The sequence below is a fragment of the Bos grunniens genome, chromosome 5 (assembly GCF_055505025.1).
Source record: "Bos grunniens cultivar Pamir isolate PY7600 chromosome 5, Bosgru_T2T1.0, whole genome shotgun sequence".
In the NCBI taxonomy this organism is placed as follows: domain Eukaryota; kingdom Metazoa; phylum Chordata; class Mammalia; order Artiodactyla; family Bovidae; genus Bos; species Bos grunniens.
In genome coordinates, this window is record NC_141169.1 from 106,994,127 (window position 1) to 107,013,129 (window position 19,003).

General features: G+C 53.4%; 1 protein-coding gene across 1 annotated transcript; it reads left to right on the forward strand.

Moving 5' to 3' along the window:
- The first annotated feature begins 744 nt into the window (after positions 1-744).
- Positions 745-17,240, forward strand: FGF6 (fibroblast growth factor 6). The gene is made up of 3 exons (XM_086402372.1): positions 745-1,368; positions 2,308-2,411; positions 12,863-17,240. The coding sequence occupies exons 1-3, from the start codon at positions 1,023-1,025 to the stop codon at positions 13,037-13,039; spliced, it is 627 nt and encodes a 208-aa protein (XP_086258498.1). The 5' UTR covers positions 745-1,022; the 3' UTR covers positions 13,040-17,240.
- Positions 17,241-19,003: the final 1,763 nt, after the last annotated feature.

Genomic DNA, 19,003 nt, shown 5'->3' on the forward strand with positions numbered 1-19,003 from the left:
GTTCTGGCTTTGCAGCTTACTAGCTGTCATCATTTGGGCAAGTCACTTAAGCTTGGCCCTGCCTCACCTTCCTCATCTGTGAAATGGGAATGACAGCAGTCAGGTGCCAAGGGCGAACCCCGGTAGGAAAAGGGCTGGTGACTCTGTCCAGGGCTGGACCTAGCTCCTACCCTCTGGCTGGCTGCACGCCAGGACCTGTGTGGAGAACAGAAGCCCAACCCTAGCCCCACCTCCCTCCACAATCCTCAAGACCCTTGGAGACCTCCCGTCCAATCCCTGTCCTCTCTTGCTGAAGGGGTGCCACCTTCCAGCATCCTCCCGGCCTCAGTGGCCCTTAACAGTGAGCTCTTTCCATGAACAGGGTGACTCAAAGGCCCCGGTCATCACCTGCCACCACGCCTCCCCCATCCCTGGCTTTACCCTTTGCCCTCTAAATAAGGAAGCCAGCACTGCCAGGCCCAGGACTTCTGCCCAATTTGGGTCCTGGGTGGCCTCTCGCCTCCCTCTTCCCCTGGGCCCCCAGCCAACTCCCCCTCCCTCAGAGATGCACCCTGCTCACTTCATTCCTGCCTCATAGTTGGAATGACAGCGGCTCCCAGAATCTGTGGGGTGTGTTGGGGGGGGGTGCCGGGGGTCTGGGGAGGCAGCCAGGCCCTGGAGCAGGTTAATGTTACAGCCCTGGATAAGTGAGGTGGCCCACTTGACGTCAGGGTGATGATGGGTGGCAGGGAGGGCCGGATGGCTGAACTATAAAGACAGGTCCAATCCGATATAATCAACTCGGGTCGGAGCGAGCGGGCCAGCCAGGCAGCGTCCCCAAGCCATGGTCCCTACCGGCCGCGGCTCAGCCTGGGTCCCTCTGCTCCAGACCCAAGTGCCCAAAGCCGGCTTTGGTTTCATGTCAGCAGCCTTCAACTGCCTTCCAAAAATAAGCCCCTGCCGCCATGCCGAGGGGAGAAAAACAAGAAGGGCGGTATTTTTAGGGCCATTAATTCTGACCACGTGCCTGAGAGGCAAGGTGGATGGCCCGGGGACAGACGCCGCTCATCACTATGTCCCGGGGAGCAGGACGTCCGCAGGGCACGCTGCGGGCTCTCGTCTTCCTCGGCGTCCTAGTGGGCATGGTGGTGCCCTCTCCTGCGGGCACGAGAGCCAACGGCACACTGCTGGCCTCGAGGGGCTGGGGCACCCTGCTGTCCAGGTCTCGAGCCGGGCTGGCCGGAGAGATCGCTGGCGTGAACTGGGAGAGTGGCTACTTGGTGGGGATCAAGCGGCAGCGGAGGCTGTACTGCAACGTGGGCATCGGCTTCCACCTTCAGGTGCCCCCCGACGGCCGGATCAGCGGGACCCACGAGGAGAACCCCTACAGTGAGTGCCAGCCGCAGCCGGTTGGGGAAGCGGGGGGCTGGGACTCCAGCAGGTCTCTGGTGCCTGGGGTCCTGTGATAAAGTGGGGGGGATTCTACACTTGGGTGCCCACTAGCTTAGCCACCTCCCCCAACTCGCTTTGCTCCTGCAGGATGCATAGGCTGAGGTCTGAGCATCCTCTGCCATCAGCATGCCCCTGAGGCATTAATTCCTTCAGTATTTCAGGCACCACTGTGGCCTCATAGGACAACCGGGAACCCCCAGCCAGGGGGAGCCACAAAATGAGGGTGGAGAGAACTGGCAAGGATGCTTAGACCAGATTAGATATGAGCTGCTTTTTATTTTACTTCCCTCTTTGAGAGGAAAGGCAAGTCATTTGCAGATTTTCCAGCTGCAGCTTATCCTTCTTTCTAGTTCAGCTTGCCCCCACCCCCCACGCCCGCCCTACAAGTTGGTGGGTTGATGTCTAGATGGGCTCTCCCCAGGAGGGGATGGGGCTGGAGGACCCAGGGCAGCCGACAGGGTCTGTGTGGCTGCGGTGTTTGCAAGATTAGATGGGCTGAGATGTGTTGAAATGCGAGGAGACATTTTAAACAAAGCTAATCAGAATTCATTTTTTTTATCCATGTCAAGGACCTCATGTGATTAGGCCCAGATTCGAAGCTACCCTTAGGTTGATGCCCAGGTGGCCACTGGAATCTCTAACTCCGATGTCAGAACTTCCCCCTTGCAAAACTCGATTGTTAACAGTTCAGTAGAATGGACCAGACTGGCAACTCAGCTCCTAAAGTGAGATCAGGGTGGAGGCGACAGAAGGCCTGGCTTTCTAGAAGCAGGAGGGTGGGCCTAGATGCACTTGCGGGGGGGGGTCACCTTTAGGTTGACATCCCACACCGCTTTGCACAATCCTGGGGTAACACAGCCCCTGTCTCTTTGGCAGGCCTGCTGGAGATTTCCACGGTGGAGCGAGGCGTGGTGAGCCTCTTTGGGGTGAAGAGCGCCCTCTTCGTCGCCATGAACAGTAAAGGAAAATTATACGCCACGGTGAGTCCATCAGGCCAAGGGAAGCTTTCAGGCCGCACACGAGGCCTGCCTGCATGCTCAGTAGCTCAGTCTCCTGCCAGGCTTCTCTGTCCATGGGATTCTCCAGGCTGAAGTGGGTTGCCGTTTCCCCCTCCAGGGGATCTTCCCTACTCAGGGATCGAACCCGTACCTCCTGCATTGGCAGGTGGACTCTTTACCACTGAGCCACCCAGGAAGCCCGTGCATTGAGGAAAGTAATGCAAACTCTTGAGCAGAGATGTGCATATTTATCTAGAATGAGGAGGGGGGCTGTGGGAGGAGCCGGTGCGAGTAAGGTGCTTGCCACTCTGTGCTGGATCGTGTTTTTCTTGATCCCACCCATCAGAGCCTTGTAGCAAGAAAGGAACCGTAGCTCAGAGGGCCATAGGGTCCAAGGGAAGCCGGAGTTCTGCATAAAGCTGTTGTCCAAGCTTACGGTCAGGCCGTGAGCTGGAGAGGCCCAGAGAAGCAGGCCTGTGTGTCAGCCTAGACACACTGCTCCCATGAGCCACCCTCCAGCCACAAGCACAGCTCGGGAAGAGATGAAGCTCTTTTTCTCACCTTTATCAGTGTGTGGACATCTCACTTTAAGATTTTAAGCCCACTGACCTCTGATCCCAGCCACTAGAGAACCATGCCCCGCACTGTACCCCCTTGGCTGGCACCAGCCCCCACCTCTGCCTTCTCCCATCACCCGTCACCACTGGTGGGGACAATGCTAGCACTTGGGTTAACCTCCCCAACTTCCACGTTTCCCCACTTCTCTGCTCTCTCTGACCCCTTCCTTCCTGGGTCTCCCAGCCCATAATTTTGCCATGTTCCAAAATGTGGACGGGGAAAGCATTCCTGTGAAGGCAGAGACACTGGGAGTTCTCGCGACCGAAATAAGAAGGCTAAAAAGGAAGACCTGTGAGCCATGGTCGAAGAATAGCAGAGTGACTATTTCTGGGGAGGGCGTGGAGGGCCGTTCTACCCCTGCGTGGGGACAGACGGGAGCAGGAAGTGAATGCGGAGGCTCTGGGACCCAGGGCCGGCGTCCAGGGAGGCTGTCCCAACAGACCAGGGCTGTGAAACGCCCGAAATGGGAGCCCAGGTGGCCTCGGCCTGTGATCTGCAGCGCTAACTCCTCTCTGTCTGTGTTGGTTTGTGTGGAGACCAGGCGTGCGTCAGAATCCGTGAGCCTCTGAGGACAAGTGGCTGGAGGCAGGTAGGCTGGAGTTGGAACCGCGTCCTAGTCTGTACCATGAGAGGCGCTTCTGCTGAGGGCCTACAGCCATCACCTGCAGAGCACAGAGGCAGGTCTGCACACAGACCCAGGGTCCCACCTGCAAAGTGAGGATGAAGATCAGATGCACCTCTCGGGGCTGCTGGGGAAGAGTGCCTAGAGAGCATCCCCAGGGCTCCTGACCAACAGTAGGTGCTCAGTACAGGGGAATCATTTATGGTGTCTCAGCACTGCCACAGGCTCCACCTCTCTCCTTCTAGAGATGAGTCTCCTGGGAGGAATCTCTGCATCCACGCCACCTTGGGAACTTGTCACAGGCCAGGTTTCTTGGGTCCCTCCTCAGAGATGCTCAGTCATTAGGGCTGGATCGGGCTGCATATGTTTGTTTTTATTCAAGTTTCCCAGGTATTTCTGAGGTGCAAGCAGGCTTAGGGGCCACCAGGCTACATGGGCTTTGCAGGGCAGGGAATTCTCGCTGGCCGAGGGTCACACCAGTGCTGAAGGCTGCAGGGAGATGAAACTGGTCTGCAACGGGGATCCTCAGATGTCCTTTTCACCGCTCTCTGCATGTGTGATGGAGAGGGCGGTGGTCCCTGGGGCCAGCAGGGCTTTGATGGAGCCAGTGCCCCGCCTGGTACAGAGGATGGTCCCCAACAGCCCCTTCCCAGCCACGTGAGTGTTGCCTGGATCCCACTGGTTGCAGAGCCAGGAATGGGGGCAGTTGGCTCTGAGCTTCTCCGCAAAGTGAATCTTTTGGAAGGAAGCACAGATTACATCAACACTTATCTCTGCCACCATCATTAACAAGCTATTTAGTATTTCTTTCTCCTTATCCTGAAAAAAATTTAACTGTGAGGTGGGGGAAGGGTGCAAACAGAGGGTCACTGTGACCACTTCCCACTTGAAACCTGGGGTCTCCGTAGGAGAAGCCAGGGAGACTGGGACCAGCAGGAGCACTGAGAGTGGACAGAGCATTCTGGGACCACGAGGAGGGGGAGACTCTGAAGCATAGGCTGACCCCTCACTCCTGGGCAGATGACTTCAAAGGAGGTCCACAGGACTCACTGAAGAGACAAAGTCCAGGAAAAAGGGGGGCTTCCCTGGGAAGAGCCCTGCCCACCATGTACACCTCCACCTCCTCCCCTCATATACCTCCCAGGGGCGTCTGCCCAAGGGCACCTTCTTGGAGGGGAGATGTCCTCCCTGGAGTCCCAGACCCACCAGATGCTCCTAAACCCCCTCCCCTTACCCTGCAGTGCCCCCCAGGGACCGTTATCACAGTCTGAAAGAACAATTGCCAGCTGATTCTGGAGCCAGGAAGACTCCTGATGGATGGTGATTTCATTCACACTATTTCCCTTTAAGCCCCTGGAACTGTCTCCCTTCCCTGCACGCTCAGCTGCTACTGTGGTCCCTGAGTGGGGTTTCTTCTCGGGGTGGGGAGCCCTGCTGGGGGGAGAGACGGAGGGGCAGGGGGCAAGGTAGGAAAATGAGTAACAGTGTTATTCGCTAGGTCGTCTCAGACTCTTTTACAACCCCATGGACTGTAGCCCACCAGGCTCCTCTGTCCATGGGATTCTCCAGGCAAGAATACTGGGATGGATTACCATTCCCTTCTCCAGGGGATCTTCCCAACCCGGGGACTGAACTCACATCTCCTGCATTGCAGGCAGATTCTTTACAGGGAAATCCAAGGTAGGAAAATAAGCGCCAAGAAAACCCACCTAAAGAGTGGACTCCCACGGGTCTCATCCCTTGGAAGGAAGGGTGCAGAGCCTGTGGCAGTGTTTAGACAATATAAACAGCTCACCCGTATTGAGCACCTACTATTTGCCAGGTGCCCTGGGGATGCTCTCTGGACAGCACCCCTCAGCACAGCTGGGAGGCGTGTCTGATTTTCATCTCCGTTTTGAAGATGGGACCCTGGGTCTCTGAGGTCTCAGGTGGATCAGGCTTGTGTGCAGACCTGCCTCCACAGGTGATGCCCTAGGCCTGCAGCAGAAACGTACCAGCTGTGCAGACTGACACCCAGGTTTCAGCTCCTAGCCTCCAGCCACTATCTTACTTCTGGCAAAGTCTCTAACCATCTCTGAGCGCAGACCTCTGCTCCCTCTGATGGGGACGGAGGCAGGAATCAGTGAGTTCCAATCTCCTTGATCTTTTTAAAATTAAAAAAGAAAAAAATCAAAGATCTCCACGTAACAGTGGTACTGTTATAATCCTTTAGCTGAGAAAAGTACATAGTGATGAAAATCTACTAGGGATTCAGTTATGCTTCTCAGTGATTTTGGTTTTATTCAGAATAACTGTCTCCATCCTTTTCATCAATGGCATCATGACAAAAGGGAAACACAGCATTTATTTCATCCACAGAGGCCTTTGGTCATTACCTGGGGCGTTAACCTGCAGGGAGGGGAGGATCAGGTCTTTCTCTTGCTCTTAACTGCTTCTCTCCCCTAGCGGGAGATGGAGTCTGAGCGGATGGGGCAAAGGGTCACTGGTGCTGACAATATGTGGAAGGGTCAGAGATGGGACCCCAGAGCTGGGGGCGGCTTGCACTGCAGCCAGGGGCCTGAGGAGCCCTGCAGACGGTCTCCCAAATGGCTTTGTCTGCAGCCTTCCTGCTACCCAGGGCGATGCAGGAACGAGGAGTGAGAAGCACGACAGGCCCGGTGGAGGCATCTTCAAACGCTTCCAAGTTGCCTATGCAATTGTGTGTTAGGAACGGGGATTAGAAAGGACAGGCGTCTTCAGAGCCAGGAGGTGCTGTTTCTCCATTTCAGCTAGGGACTGAGAAAGCAGCAGTTGGGCTCCAGGAGGAGAGGGTCTTGGGACAAAGAGTTCTCTGGGTTTCTTCTTACCTCCCCACTCCTTATCCATGCAACCCCCTCCCCAACTCCCATGCCCATAGACAACCAAGAGTAAAGGGGGAAAATGGCCTAGGCAGCCCTAGAAGAAAGAACTTTAAAGACAAGGAGACACTTCCATCAGTCCGGTGACCTAGTGAACAAAGACCAGAGTCTGGGATGGCTGTCTGGTCCACCTCAGACTCTGAGGGGCATTTCCACCAGCAGTAACTCATGCCAAGACCCCTGTATGTCCCACCCACCCATGCAAAATGCCCCCTCTCCACTGCCAGAGCTAAACGCTTTAGAGCTCGGGTCCTCAGAAGTCCGATTAGACCTACGTGGGATTTAAGACATTGTCATGCTGGAGCTTGGGGCCTGGCAGGCCCCGGCAATGTGATCCAGGGGAATTATTTTCATTTGTTCAAGTAATAATATACGGTAGCTGCTTTTCTTAACACGGCGTTTGCTTGGCTTTTCTCACCAGAGCTGAGGAGCCAACATTCCTGAGCCATGAGACTCGGCTCAGGGACACAAATGGTGAGATGAAGTGAGGGGCTGGTCCCGATGCCAGCCTGAGCATCCGTGGGGCCGTGGAGCATCAGCTGGAGGGAAGAGTTCAGGGCCACGGTCTTGGCCTCCTGCCCCCAGCCGCGTGGCCACCTGAACACCAGGGATGGAGCAGAGGGGCTCAGAGAGGAAGGGGCCAGGGAGAGGCAGAGAGGCTTTCAAAGCAACTTCATCCATGTCTCTTCTCACTTTGGATTCACACAGAATTCTGGGGAAGGCTTCAGACAGTAAAGAATCTGCCTGCAATGTGGGTCACCCGGATTCGATCCCTGGGTCAGGAAGCGCCCCTGGAGAAGGGAATGGCAACCCACTCCAGTATTCTTGCTTGGAGAATCCCATGGACAGAGGAGCCTGGAGGGCTGCAGTCCGTGGGACTGGAAAGACTATGACACAACTGAGCAACTCACACAACGTGGGGAAGGCTAGGGACGTGAAGTGGGCTGGAGGAAAGAAACAGAGGTTGGAAACTTTCTGAAAAGCTGGGGGTGGAAGTTGAATATCAAAACCTGATGAGCAGAGACCAAAGCACCATGTATAACACCACCATCGTGCACATTTAAACAAATATGTTTTAGAAGATCTAGACCTTAGCAAAAGCTAGATTCTTGTATTGGATCAGGGCAAATGCTCTGAATTTCTGGCTCCAATCTGGCTCAATTCCTCTCTCTTCCTGTCCTGTCCCTGGAGACCTCTGCCCAAGATCTGATTTCCTCTCTAGAGTTTGCAAAGAAAGTGAAGTCGCTCAGTCGTGTCCATCTCTTTGCGACCCCATGGACTGCAGCCCACCAGGCTCCTCCATCCATGGAATTTTCTAGGCAAGGGTACTGGAGCAGGTTGCCATTTCCTTCTCCAGGGGATCTTCCCGACACAGGGATCAAACCCAGGTCTCCCTCATTGCAGGTAAAGGCTTTACCATCTGAGCCACGAGGGAATCAGAGTTTGCAAGCCTCACGTGAAACCTCTCCCTTGACCACCGTTTAGATCAGAAATGAATTCTTCTGGAAACTGGCGGGCGGGGTGCTCTTCAGGGTCATAAAAAGTTAGAACAAATTGGTGGGTGGACAGGGGGCTGGACAGGACTAGAGAGAGAGCACAGACCAGTCTCTGATACAAAGCTTCTCTCAGTCCATTTTCTGGGCCATCTTCTATCTTCAATTCCCTCCCCATTTTCACTGATCCACTAACATGACAAGGTAATACCAATACATGAACATGGTTTAAGAGTTGGGGAGGTGCAGAAGAATACACCATGGAGATGAAGTCTCACTCTCACTGTTTTTTGTGGGGTTTTTTTTTTGGGGGGGGGGCGGGGGCGTTGGCCATGCCATGCAGTATATGGGATCTTAGTTCCCTGACCAGGGAGCGAACCCATGCCTGCTGCATTGGGAGCTCAAGAGTCCTAAGCACTGGACCACCAGGGAAGTTCGTCCCTTACAGTGTTGTCTCAAAGACCCAGACTGTCCCCAGGGCAGCACTGTCCCTAGCCCTCGTGTGCCAACCATCCTAGGAAGAACCAGCATCCCTATGTGTGTGCTTATGTTGGCATCATATTTTAAAATCACACAAACAGGAGCAAACTACTCAGTGTTTGAATCTTGCTTCTCCACTGAACCGTATGCCTTAGGGGCCATCTCCAAACAGTGCACAGAGGGGTTCTGGTTTTTTATGACTGAGAGCATTCTGTGTGTGGCTGTCCCATCACTGAGCGGAGCGCCGCCCGCCTGATAGACGCTAAGGCTGTTTCCGGTCTCTCACTGTTATAGATGCTGCTGCAGTGCGTGACTTTTATACACGCGTGGGAGTGAGCCTGTAAGATAAATTCCTAGAAGTGGAAGCACTAACCAAAACTGTAGTTATTATTTTATTCTAATACATATTGTAAATTTTCTCTTGATAGAAGTTACAACAATACACACACCAGCACATCCAACGAGAACTCCTAGTCCCCATGCCCTCACCAATGAATGCCTCTTATCCAACACAGTTCTCTTTGCAATCCGGCAATTAAAAATGTGATCACACAGTTGTGGTTTATCTTTCCTTTAGGGCTTCCCTGGTGGCTCAGATGGTAAAGAATCCACCTGCAATGCAGGAGACCCAGGTTCCCAGGCTGGGAAGATCCCCTGGAGAAGGGAATGGCTACCCACTCCAGTATTCTGGCCTGGAGATTTCCATGGACAGAGGAGTCTGGCGGGCTACAGTCCACGGGGTCACAAAGAGTCGGACACAACTGAGTTAGGCATATTTTCTTATGTTTAAATGCTACTTGTATTTCCTTTTCTGTGAACTGTCTAAAAACATCCATTTTTCAGTCAGTTCATGGTTCTGAGTATAATAGCAAAATTTAATCTATTGCAAACTATATTATAAAGTATAATGCATTGTAAATGTTTTTTTATTCAGTTTGCTATTTACATTCTTATTTTCTTTAAGTTGATTTTTTTTTTTCCAGGCAGAAGTCTAATTTATTCCTCTTGGGTTTCAATAATGGCCTCTAGTTTTTGTGTCCTGCTTAGAAAGAGCTTTCTGACTTTTTTGTAAGATTCTCTTCTCTCTTTTTTTCTTGTCTTTGGTCCCACCTGCATGGCTTGTGGTATCTCAGTTTCCAGACTGGGGATTGAACCTGGGCCTTGGCAGTGAAAGCGCCACTAGGCGACCAGGGAACTCTCCTTAAGTTTCTCTTTTTAGCATTTAAGTTATTTGTTCCTTTGGAATTTATTTTAGAGTTAGGAATAAAATCATACATCAAATTTTATTATTATTCCATTATTATTATCATATAAGATAGTATCCAGTTCTTCCAACACCATGTTTTCTCCGGTGATTGGAATTGCCACTTTTATTTTATATGCATTTTATGTTCATGTTTGGATTTACTTCTGGATCGTATTCTGTTTGTTGAGCTGCACCAGACTGTTAATTTATGCAGCATTATTTCTGCTCAACTTTGAGGATTGATCCCAAATTCACTTTTCCCTGGAGCTTTACCCATGGACAGCCTTAGGTCCTGTGGTTCCCCCGACCCCCTGTGTCCCGAGAGGCCCCAGGAGTGTGGGGCCAGAGTCCGGTCAGCTCTGTGCCCCCCTCCCCCAGGCTCACCCCCTACCACCACTCAGGCAATAAATGCAGGGCTTAGAAGCTAACTTGTCCTACAACCCACTGCAGCTTTTTTTAAACTTTGTTTATTTTTGGCCGCTCTGGGTCTTGGTTGCTGTGGGGACATTTCTCTAGATGTGGAGAGCGGGGTCTGCTCTCCGTTGTGGTTCGCGGGCTTCTCACTGTGGTGACTTCTCTTGTTTCGGAGCACGGGCTCTAGGGTGTGCAGGCTTCAGCTGTTGCCACTCCCAGACTCTAGAACACAGGCTCAATAGTTGTGGCTCACGGGCTCAGATGCTCCAAGGTGCATGGACTCTTTCCAGACCAGGGATGTCTGGAAAACCTATGTCCCCTGCATTAGCAGGTAGATTCTTAACCACTAGACCACCAGGTAAGCCTCCACAGCAAGTTTTACAGGAATGATGATCCCAGGTAAGACAAAGCCTTCAGTGCTTTTACTTTCAACTAATCTATGAATCAGTTGGAGGAGAATCATTATGGCAATAGCAATTATTTTTCACTTTATACCATGCATTATTTCAGTGAATGCTCCCTCCAATTCTGTGACAGAACTGTCCTCACTGCTCCCATTTTACGGATGAGGAAGCTGAGGTTTAGGAGGTGAAATCACTTGTCAAGTTCACATAGCTAAATAAGAGGTGAGTCGTCACATATGCTTCGCCTACTTTGATTAGTTTCTTTTTCCTGCTTTGGGACATTCCTTTCTTCATTCTGCAAATATTTTTGAGCACCCATGGCAAGAAAGATAAAAACTTGTGAAAAACAGAACTCCCTGGTGCGATATTCAGAAGCCAGTTGACACGGCTGGTGCAGACTTGCAGGGTCGTCTCCAGGAAATGAACATCACAGGGAGGTGCCTTGTCAACAGTAACCCAGGGGTGTGTGAGGGAAAGAGAGGGGACCTTCATTCAACGAGGGGTGGCAGAGGGATGGGTGAGTGGTACCCAGCGTATTACCTAGACAATGCCCATTGCCCCTCACTGGCTCTCGCTGCATCCAAGAGCTATCCCTTTGTGGGCATCCATGAGCCCCTATCACAGCATCATTCATCCAGTGTCACCTGCTCAAAAGGACGCAGTCCTTGTCTCAGGGAACTGTGTTTAGGAGTCCCCTGGGATGGTGCATTGTTTTCAGTGCTGTCAGACTGGTCCACTCGGAGTCCTGAGGAGCCAGCTCATCACCCTTGTTCATCAGAGAAAGAGGCTCTCGTCCATCCCACACCGGCAGGGTAAGGCCAGGCGCTCGTAGTACGATTCCTCTTGAGAAGGTCAGACGACACCCCTGGCACAGCCGCTCAGCCATTGAGTGGGTTTTTTATAGCCGATGGCCTCAGCCGGCAGGAAGGAGTCAGGTATTATGCTCAGCTCTGTCTCTGTTTCATTCTGCATTTCTCTAAAGACCAGATCCCAGGCTTTCTGGCCCCCCAAGGGAGCGACCTCCACCTGAAGCCCAGAAATCCCCCCAGCCGGGGGCAGTGACCTGGGTGGTTTTGAATGGAGGGCCCCCTCTTCTAGGAATAAAGGAGGACGTGGGTGATTTATTGGGGCTGAACTTGTCGATGTGTGGCAGGAAGCCTGGCCCTCAGTTTCTGAACAAGTTGGTCCTCACACAACTCGCTCCAGCAGGGACCCTTCATCAGCAGCCCCAGACTCCACGGCACCATGGGTCACAGAAGGAACCAGGCTCTGTTCCCCATAAAGTCTCTGCCCATCACCGTCTCATTCCTGCCTTTCTCTGGAGAATGGTGGATTCCTAGAGGGCACCAGGGCTTCCCAGGTGGCTCAGTGGTAAAGAACCCACCTGCCAATGCAAGAGACATAATGAGACACGGGTTCTATCCCTGGGTCAGGAAGATCCCCTGGAGGAGGTCATGGCAACCCAGTCCAGTATTCTTGCCTGCAGAATCCCATGGACAAAGGAGCCTGGTGGGCTACAGTCCATGGGGTCGCCAAGAGTCGGACATGACTGAGAACGCACACACAGGTGACACCAGGCACCTCCGGGCTCAAAATCAAAGCCGAAGATGGGCCTTTGAAGGGCAGCACACCTGGGCCTTAACCTGGGAAAGATGGGAGGAGGGATCCAACTGCAGAGAGAATTACCATAATAACCAGACACAGGAGTGCTGGGAAGGCCTTAGAAAGTTGTCCGTCTCAACCTCCACTCACCTGCCCCTCTTGATGGTCCCCCAGCACGCGGAGTGCAGAGAAGGGAAACAGGTCTGGAGGAGAGACGGCTGCCCCAAGGCCACACAAGTGGAGCCATTGATCAAACCCCAGTCCCCAGTCCTGCTCCACTAGATCCTCTCCCAGCAGACTCGAGAAGACAGCTTTCTCTGTCCCTTCCTGGTCCTGTCTCTGAACATAATAAATTATCATCCAGGTGTTTAGGAGACTGAGTGCCCACGACTGGCAGCCCGGAGCACCCCCATTCTCCATGTGACACAGGCCGTCCACCCACATCCCTGGGCCTGAGTTTTCTCATAATGAAGAGGGGGAAGGTGAGGGGGGCCCACAAGAGCTCCGAAGGCCCTCCTGTTTTCAGCTCCAGGCTTCTGCTTACCCAGGGTAGCTCAGAGCTTCCAGCGGTCATCCGATTCAGGGAGGCGAGGAGCCCGAGGCCTGCTGGGCTTCGTTCATCACTGATGCTCTGCCGTTTGTTCGTTTCCTCCACAGCCCAGCTTCCAAGAAGAGTGCAAGTTCAGAGAGACCCTCCTGCCCAACAACTACAATGCCTACGAGTCGGACCTGTACCGAGGCGCCTACATCGCGCTGAGCAAATACGGAAGGGTGAAGCGGGGCAGCAAGGTGTCCCCCACCATGACTGTCACGCACTTCCTCCCTAGGATATGAGGACCCCGGAGGAAGGCTCACAGGTGGAAAGCAACGTCTTCTGTTGGAATTTTGCACAAGTGGACAGTTCCCCTTCCCCCTATGCCTCCTGAGTCGAGCTCCTTCTCTGCTTGGGAGAGGGGAGACCTGAGCCGGTACCCAGAGCCACCGGACCCCATGGCGTGTGACCCACCCAAGGGAGGGGTTGCAGACGGGCTCCTAGAATGGCAATGGATTGATCCCACGCTCTGACCTCAACTGAGGGGAGAAAGTCCAGAGAAACTCGTGGAAGAGGACCCTGGGCGCTGGAAAAGGAGGGGACGAAGTGTGTGTGCTGATGTATATCCATACATCTCAGTCTATACGTACAGACATCTCAGTCTATATCATCAGAGCCGAGGCATCTGGGCATCTCCGAACAGGTTTCTTCCTCCAGGCATCACCGGAATCTGCCTGCAAGAATGTCACCTGTCAGCCAGCAGGATCGATGCGTGCTCCCATTCTGCCTCTTTCCAATCACCTTCCCTCGCAGAGGCTGCTGACCGCATGGGTTGCCTCGGAGGCGGGGGCAGGAAGCAGCTGTCCTCTAAAGTGCAGAGAGGACAGGGTGACAGGGCGTAAGATTTAGCTGCAGACAGAAAGACTGAGCGGGCACTCGAGGCATCCTGGGTGTGAGGGCTCTGGGGCCCTGGGACACATTGTTGGGGAAGCTGGGGGAGACAATGTCCCCTTTTTTTTGGAGGAGAAGGTCGGAGCAGTGTGTGAGGCAACTGGTAGAAAACTAGCTAGAAGCAGCAGAGTGGATGGGGCGTCCTAGAGAGAACCTTTCTGCCCGGAGGACTCAAGTGCTGCACGCGGCTCCAAGAACAAGCTGGGGCCAGGCTGCCTGCCCGTAACTTTTCCACGTTGAACTGGGTCTTATTTTAACCTCAGATGACAAGGATCCTAATAATGGCAACCTCTTTGGCGAGCATCGAGGGGCACAAAATAGGTCATGAAGGAAGTAGAGAGGTTTCAGACTTCAGATGCTAATTCCTCTCCAGTAACGTCCAGGAAACTCACCCAAGTTCTCATCTGATACTCTCACTTCCTTCTCAGCCGACCTCCCCCACACACGCACCGGTGCCTGGATGCAGCGGAATTGGGCATCGTGATGTCCGGAGTTTGCCCCCCTAACCCCCTCCAGTAGGAGAAGAGTGATAATCCGGTGAAATGGAGCAGCCCAGCTGAAGCGGCTCCTTGCTGCCACAATGCCTTCTTGCCTCCTGGCCTTTGAGAGTATTTAAAGCAGAGGTGCCCCAAGTGACTATAAATGTTGTCCGCCTGAAGCCTTTGGATGCCTGAGCCATTGGGACGTTCCTAAATCTGAAACCAGAGAGACCCGTGTCGGAGCACACATATTTTCGGCGGACGTGGACGGGCGGGTTACAAAATGAGCTGACACCCTCTGTGACTCTCAGAGGCCCCGGCCAGCAAGACCAGCCCTTCCTCTGCTGCAAATATCCTCACCTTTGACACACCTCTCTATTTGCAGATGTGTCCAGCTATAGATAGAGCCGGGATGAGCTGAAGTCAGGGGCTGACGATCCAAGGGAGAGACACCCTGCTGGTCACCTCCTCTGCCCGGCACATATCAGGGCAGACATGTGCTGGGGGAGGGACAAGAGGCTGCACCAAAGTGAGCGAAGATACAACAGACAATGAGAGCTCAAGATGAGAGAGAACACAGCCAAGTCTTGAATAGAAACTGGATGGAGCTGGGGTCTTGGTCAAGCAGAAGGGGAAACCATTGGTCCATCTTGACTGTTTGGAATATTTCAAGTGTAGGTCTGCTTGGAGGCAGGGGACAAAACAGGTTGTTCTTCAGGAGGTCTTGTCCTGAGTAACTGGTCTGTTTAACAGGGTACGTTGGAAACCGATGCACTCACAACCTGAGTGGTGGGTCAGCTCCCAATAGGGTGCAGTGGCGTGTAGGGGTTCTGGGTGGGGACGGATGGACCACAATCTGAAGAGGAGAAGGAAGTCACAGGTCCCAAAATATTGGTTCCCTTCTCCCCCAGGTGCTGCACTCTCTTGGCAGGAGAAGGCTCTTCTAAGGAGAGCCATGAGGCCTCAGATGGTTAGATCTTTCCTGCAGCCCCTTAGAGGCTTATAAAAGTGCCCAAATCCTGACCAGGAGTTTCCCCAAATGTCCACTCCCATCTCTGATGCTGGAAGGGAGGATGAGAAGCTCTCAAATGCCCGGGACCGGGCAGGCTTGATGCCCGTCACTCCAGTATAACGCATTGTCTGACGTCCCTGCGGGCAGCTGGGTGTCTGTTCTCACTGGTACCCGGGCCCATGGTGTACTAGAGTTTCCATACTTCAAAGATCACCTCTGATGTACGGCTGAATCACTGACTCTTTAACATCCTTCCCATCCAGAGGAATTCTCCCAGGGCTTTCCCTCTGACCTGTGAGCAACTGAGCTTAGGGGAAAATCAACCCCCATCCATAGACATGGGATCGGGGCAGAAACAGAGGGAGGTCTGCACCGGTGTGCAGAGTTCTCTCCTTGCTCATCCCCAACCGAGGCCCATGCTCAGCTGTCAGCCCCATTGGATCCAAACGGCTGCAGGGAGGTGGCAGAAGCAGGGGAACAGAGGTGGACCCCACCTTCCCGCCAAGCATGGACTAAGAATGTCTTGGGTCCTCCCTCCACCAGATCCTAAGCTGTGACCCTGGTTCATGCAGTTTTTATAGCTAAATGGCCTCTGTTCCATCCCAAACCACCTCCAGGAGCTCCAGGCAAAGGCGGGGCTCCAGGAGCCCAGAGACTGCCTTGTTACCCCTTCAAGAACAAACGATGCAGAAGAGAGCAGCAAGGTGCACCCCCTGAAGGTGGCTTCTCAGCTGGACGACTTAGCTCAGGACAAAGAAGGGGGGCCAGGCCCCTGAAGAATCTACCCCCTCCTCGGGCAGCCATGGGTGGACCGCAGAGGAAACCAGAAAACGCCCTGCTTGTTCCTGTAGGTCACTCACTGCCTCCTGACCCCTCCATCCCCACTTCCCAGTGGAAAAGCAGCGTACAACTTTGTGATGGACACTCCATCATTCTTCTCCTTCGTACCTTCCCCTCCGCCCCCACATCCCACCACACCTCCAACGCACACCCCAGGCCCGTGGTCAGGGCTGTTCTGGGGCTTAAGAAAGAGGAGAGGTTCTCCTGTCCTCTGCTCCAGGCGACAAACTTCTCTCCTTCAGGCACACCGCTTTCTCCCCAGGCCCGGAATTCTCTCCTAGTTCCCATCCTATCCAGAGGCAGGTGGGACTCTCCAGCCCAGGCTGGCTCCGCCCCTCTCTCGTCCTGGATCTCGGACCCTTCCTCATCCTGAGAGAGTCCTAGGGGAGGAAGGAAATGCACGAGGTCGTAAGCTGCCAGCCTCCTTCCCCCCAGAGTTGGACTTCCCTCGCCTTTGCCCACTCTGGGCCACGGCTGCGAGTACAAACCAGACGCGGGCACTGGCCTCGGGGATGAGCTCTCTGCTCTCCCTTTCCTTTTTGCCCCTTTTCACGTGGACACAAGCTAGATCGCTCCTTCCTCTTTCTATCCCAACGCTTTCCCCCAAGGGCTCTGGGTCCGTCACCACCAAGGAGGTGTTCTCTGCCCCCCACCCCTCCCGCACCTGCGAAGTGGGTAGCTAGTATTTCTACACTCTCCTTTCAGCAAGAACCCAACCATTCATTGTGCTACCTCCCAGGAAAATGCCAACAGTAGGAAAGTTAGGGTCAGGGCCAGAAGAGTAGATGGAAACACTGGCATCTGTGCTTGCCCCAGAACCGGTGTGTCCTCTGCCCTGGACAGGAGGCAGGAGTGACTGTGCCCACAGCCTCCCGAATCTGGTCCACCCGGCAGACAGCTCACACAGACCGTGTGGGGATGCCCCACTGAACGGCAGAGTCCAGCACCCACACCGCTGGGTCCTCACGTGGGTTCTCCTTCCTATTCATATAAATCAATCAGTACCTCAGGCTGCATCCCAGGGCAGAGCCTGGGTTTAGCGGGTAGGAAAACGCAGAATTTGTTCAGTCATGTGCTTGTAAAATGTGATGCTTCTATTTTTTTTTTAATATGTATGTGCTATGCACAAACCATATCGTGTTCCAGCAAAAAGGAAAAGGTCTTTTTATACGTTCCTCTAAACTGTTGGACTCCACCCCTCCTATTAAAACCGACAACAAATCTTTGGGCTGTGGATTCTTTTTCTCCTCTCGAGGAGGAAGGCAAATTGGAGAGAGAAAGCAGGAGTGCATGGTGCTGTGGATTTTTAAGGCTGGAAGTAGTCACATGGGTCGCTTCATCCATTCTGTATTTTACAGAAGGGGAAATACAGCCAAGGAGGGAGAAGGACGATACTGTCAGCCATGGTAGACCAGGGAAGCCCTGGTGGGCCAGACGCTTCCCTGGTGGCTCAGCTGATAAAGAATCCACCTGCAATGCAGGAGACCTGGGTTCGATCCCTGGGCTGGGAAGATCCCCTGGAGGGGGAAATGGCAACCCACTCCAGTATTCTTGCCTGGGAAATCCCATGGACAGAGGAGCCTGGCGGGCTACAGTCCTGGGGTCACAAAGACTTGGACACAGCTGAGCATGTGCACACACACAGTGTGCCAGGAGCCTGGTTGTGCACACTTCTGGGGCCATCAATCATCTTCGTTACTCATCCACGTATTCGCCCATCCAGGATTATTAATAGTTTGGGGGCACCTGTCTCTGGGCTGCCCTGGGCTAGATTTGGGGGCAGGCATGTGAGTGAACAAGGCAGAAACAGTTCCCTAGCCTCTCACGGACTTGCATTAAAAATATAAAAATCACCCGTGAATGTATTAAAGTGTAGATTCCAAGCCACACTCCCAGCATCTAGGCCTGGGTGGGCCCAGGAATCTACCCAGGCAACCCCGACATTGCAGAGCCCTGGTCTAGAAGGATGACTGAACTTGTAGAACATTTGGGCCAAGAGAGACTTTATAAATCATTTTTAAAAATCTTTTCATGGGTTAAAAGAAGAAAAAGGCTAGGGAGTGTAAGTTTCTTACCCAAGATCACCCAGCCTGGTGAGAGAGAGACCCCTTCTCTCCTTTCTGTGCGCTGGCCCCCACCATCATCAGCCCCTCCACCCCACCCCTCACCCCTGCACCCACACCCCACCCTCTTCTGCCTCCTCCACAGGCCCTGGGGGGGATGAATGGCAGTGTGTCTTCAGCTGAGCAATGATGGGTTCTGAATAAACCTACACTCTTAGAAGAGGGCTTCCCTGGTGGCTCAGATGGTAAAGAATCCACCTGCAGTGCAGGAGACCTGGATTCGATCCCTAGGTGGGGAAGATCCCCTGGAGAAGGGCATGGCAACCCACTGCAGTATTCTTGCCTGGAGAATCCCATGGACAGAGGAGCCTGGCAGGCTACCGTCCATGTGTTGCAAAAGAGTCGGACACGACTGAGCGAAGGACACTTTCACTTTCTGCTGGAAGAGCCACCTGGTCCCGTGCCCTCTTTATCTCACCCTTGTGTTTATCCATGCAGTTAACATCTCTGAGCTCCTGCTGTGTGCCCAGATACCACACTGGCCCCAACAATATTGCTGTGATCAGTTATCTGTGGGCTCATATACTAGCAAGGAAGACAGATATTAAAGGAATAATTCAGCAATTTGTGATTAAGAGGCATGATTGAGGAAGTCCAGGGGTCCCATGGGGGCACAGATCAGGGCCCAGGGTGGATAAGGGGACTCATTCCAGCGAGAGCTGAGCTGTGAGGGGCGTCAGTCAGAATTCAGGTGAGTGAGTGGGTAGGTGAGGTCAGGGGAGGATGGATGCTCTAGGGGAGGGAGGCTGTTGCAGGTGTTTGAAGGGGCAGGTGGGGCTGAGGGAAGAGTCAGACACGACTGGGTGACTGAGCATGCTCACAACATAGGCAATAATCTCTGTTGAGGACGACTAGGACCTT

Coding starts and splice junctions, on each gene's coding strand:
- FGF6 (XM_086402372.1), top strand. CDS start 1,023: ATGGCCCGGGGACAGACGCCGCTCATCACTATGTCCCGGGGAGCAGGA. Junction 1,369..2,307: donor CCACGAGGAGAACCCCTACA/GTGAGTGCCAGC, acceptor TCTCTTTGGCAG/GCCTGCTGGAGATTTCCACG. Junction 2,412..12,862: donor AAGGAAAATTATACGCCACG/GTGAGTCCATCA, acceptor TTTCCTCCACAG/CCCAGCTTCCAAGAAGAGTG.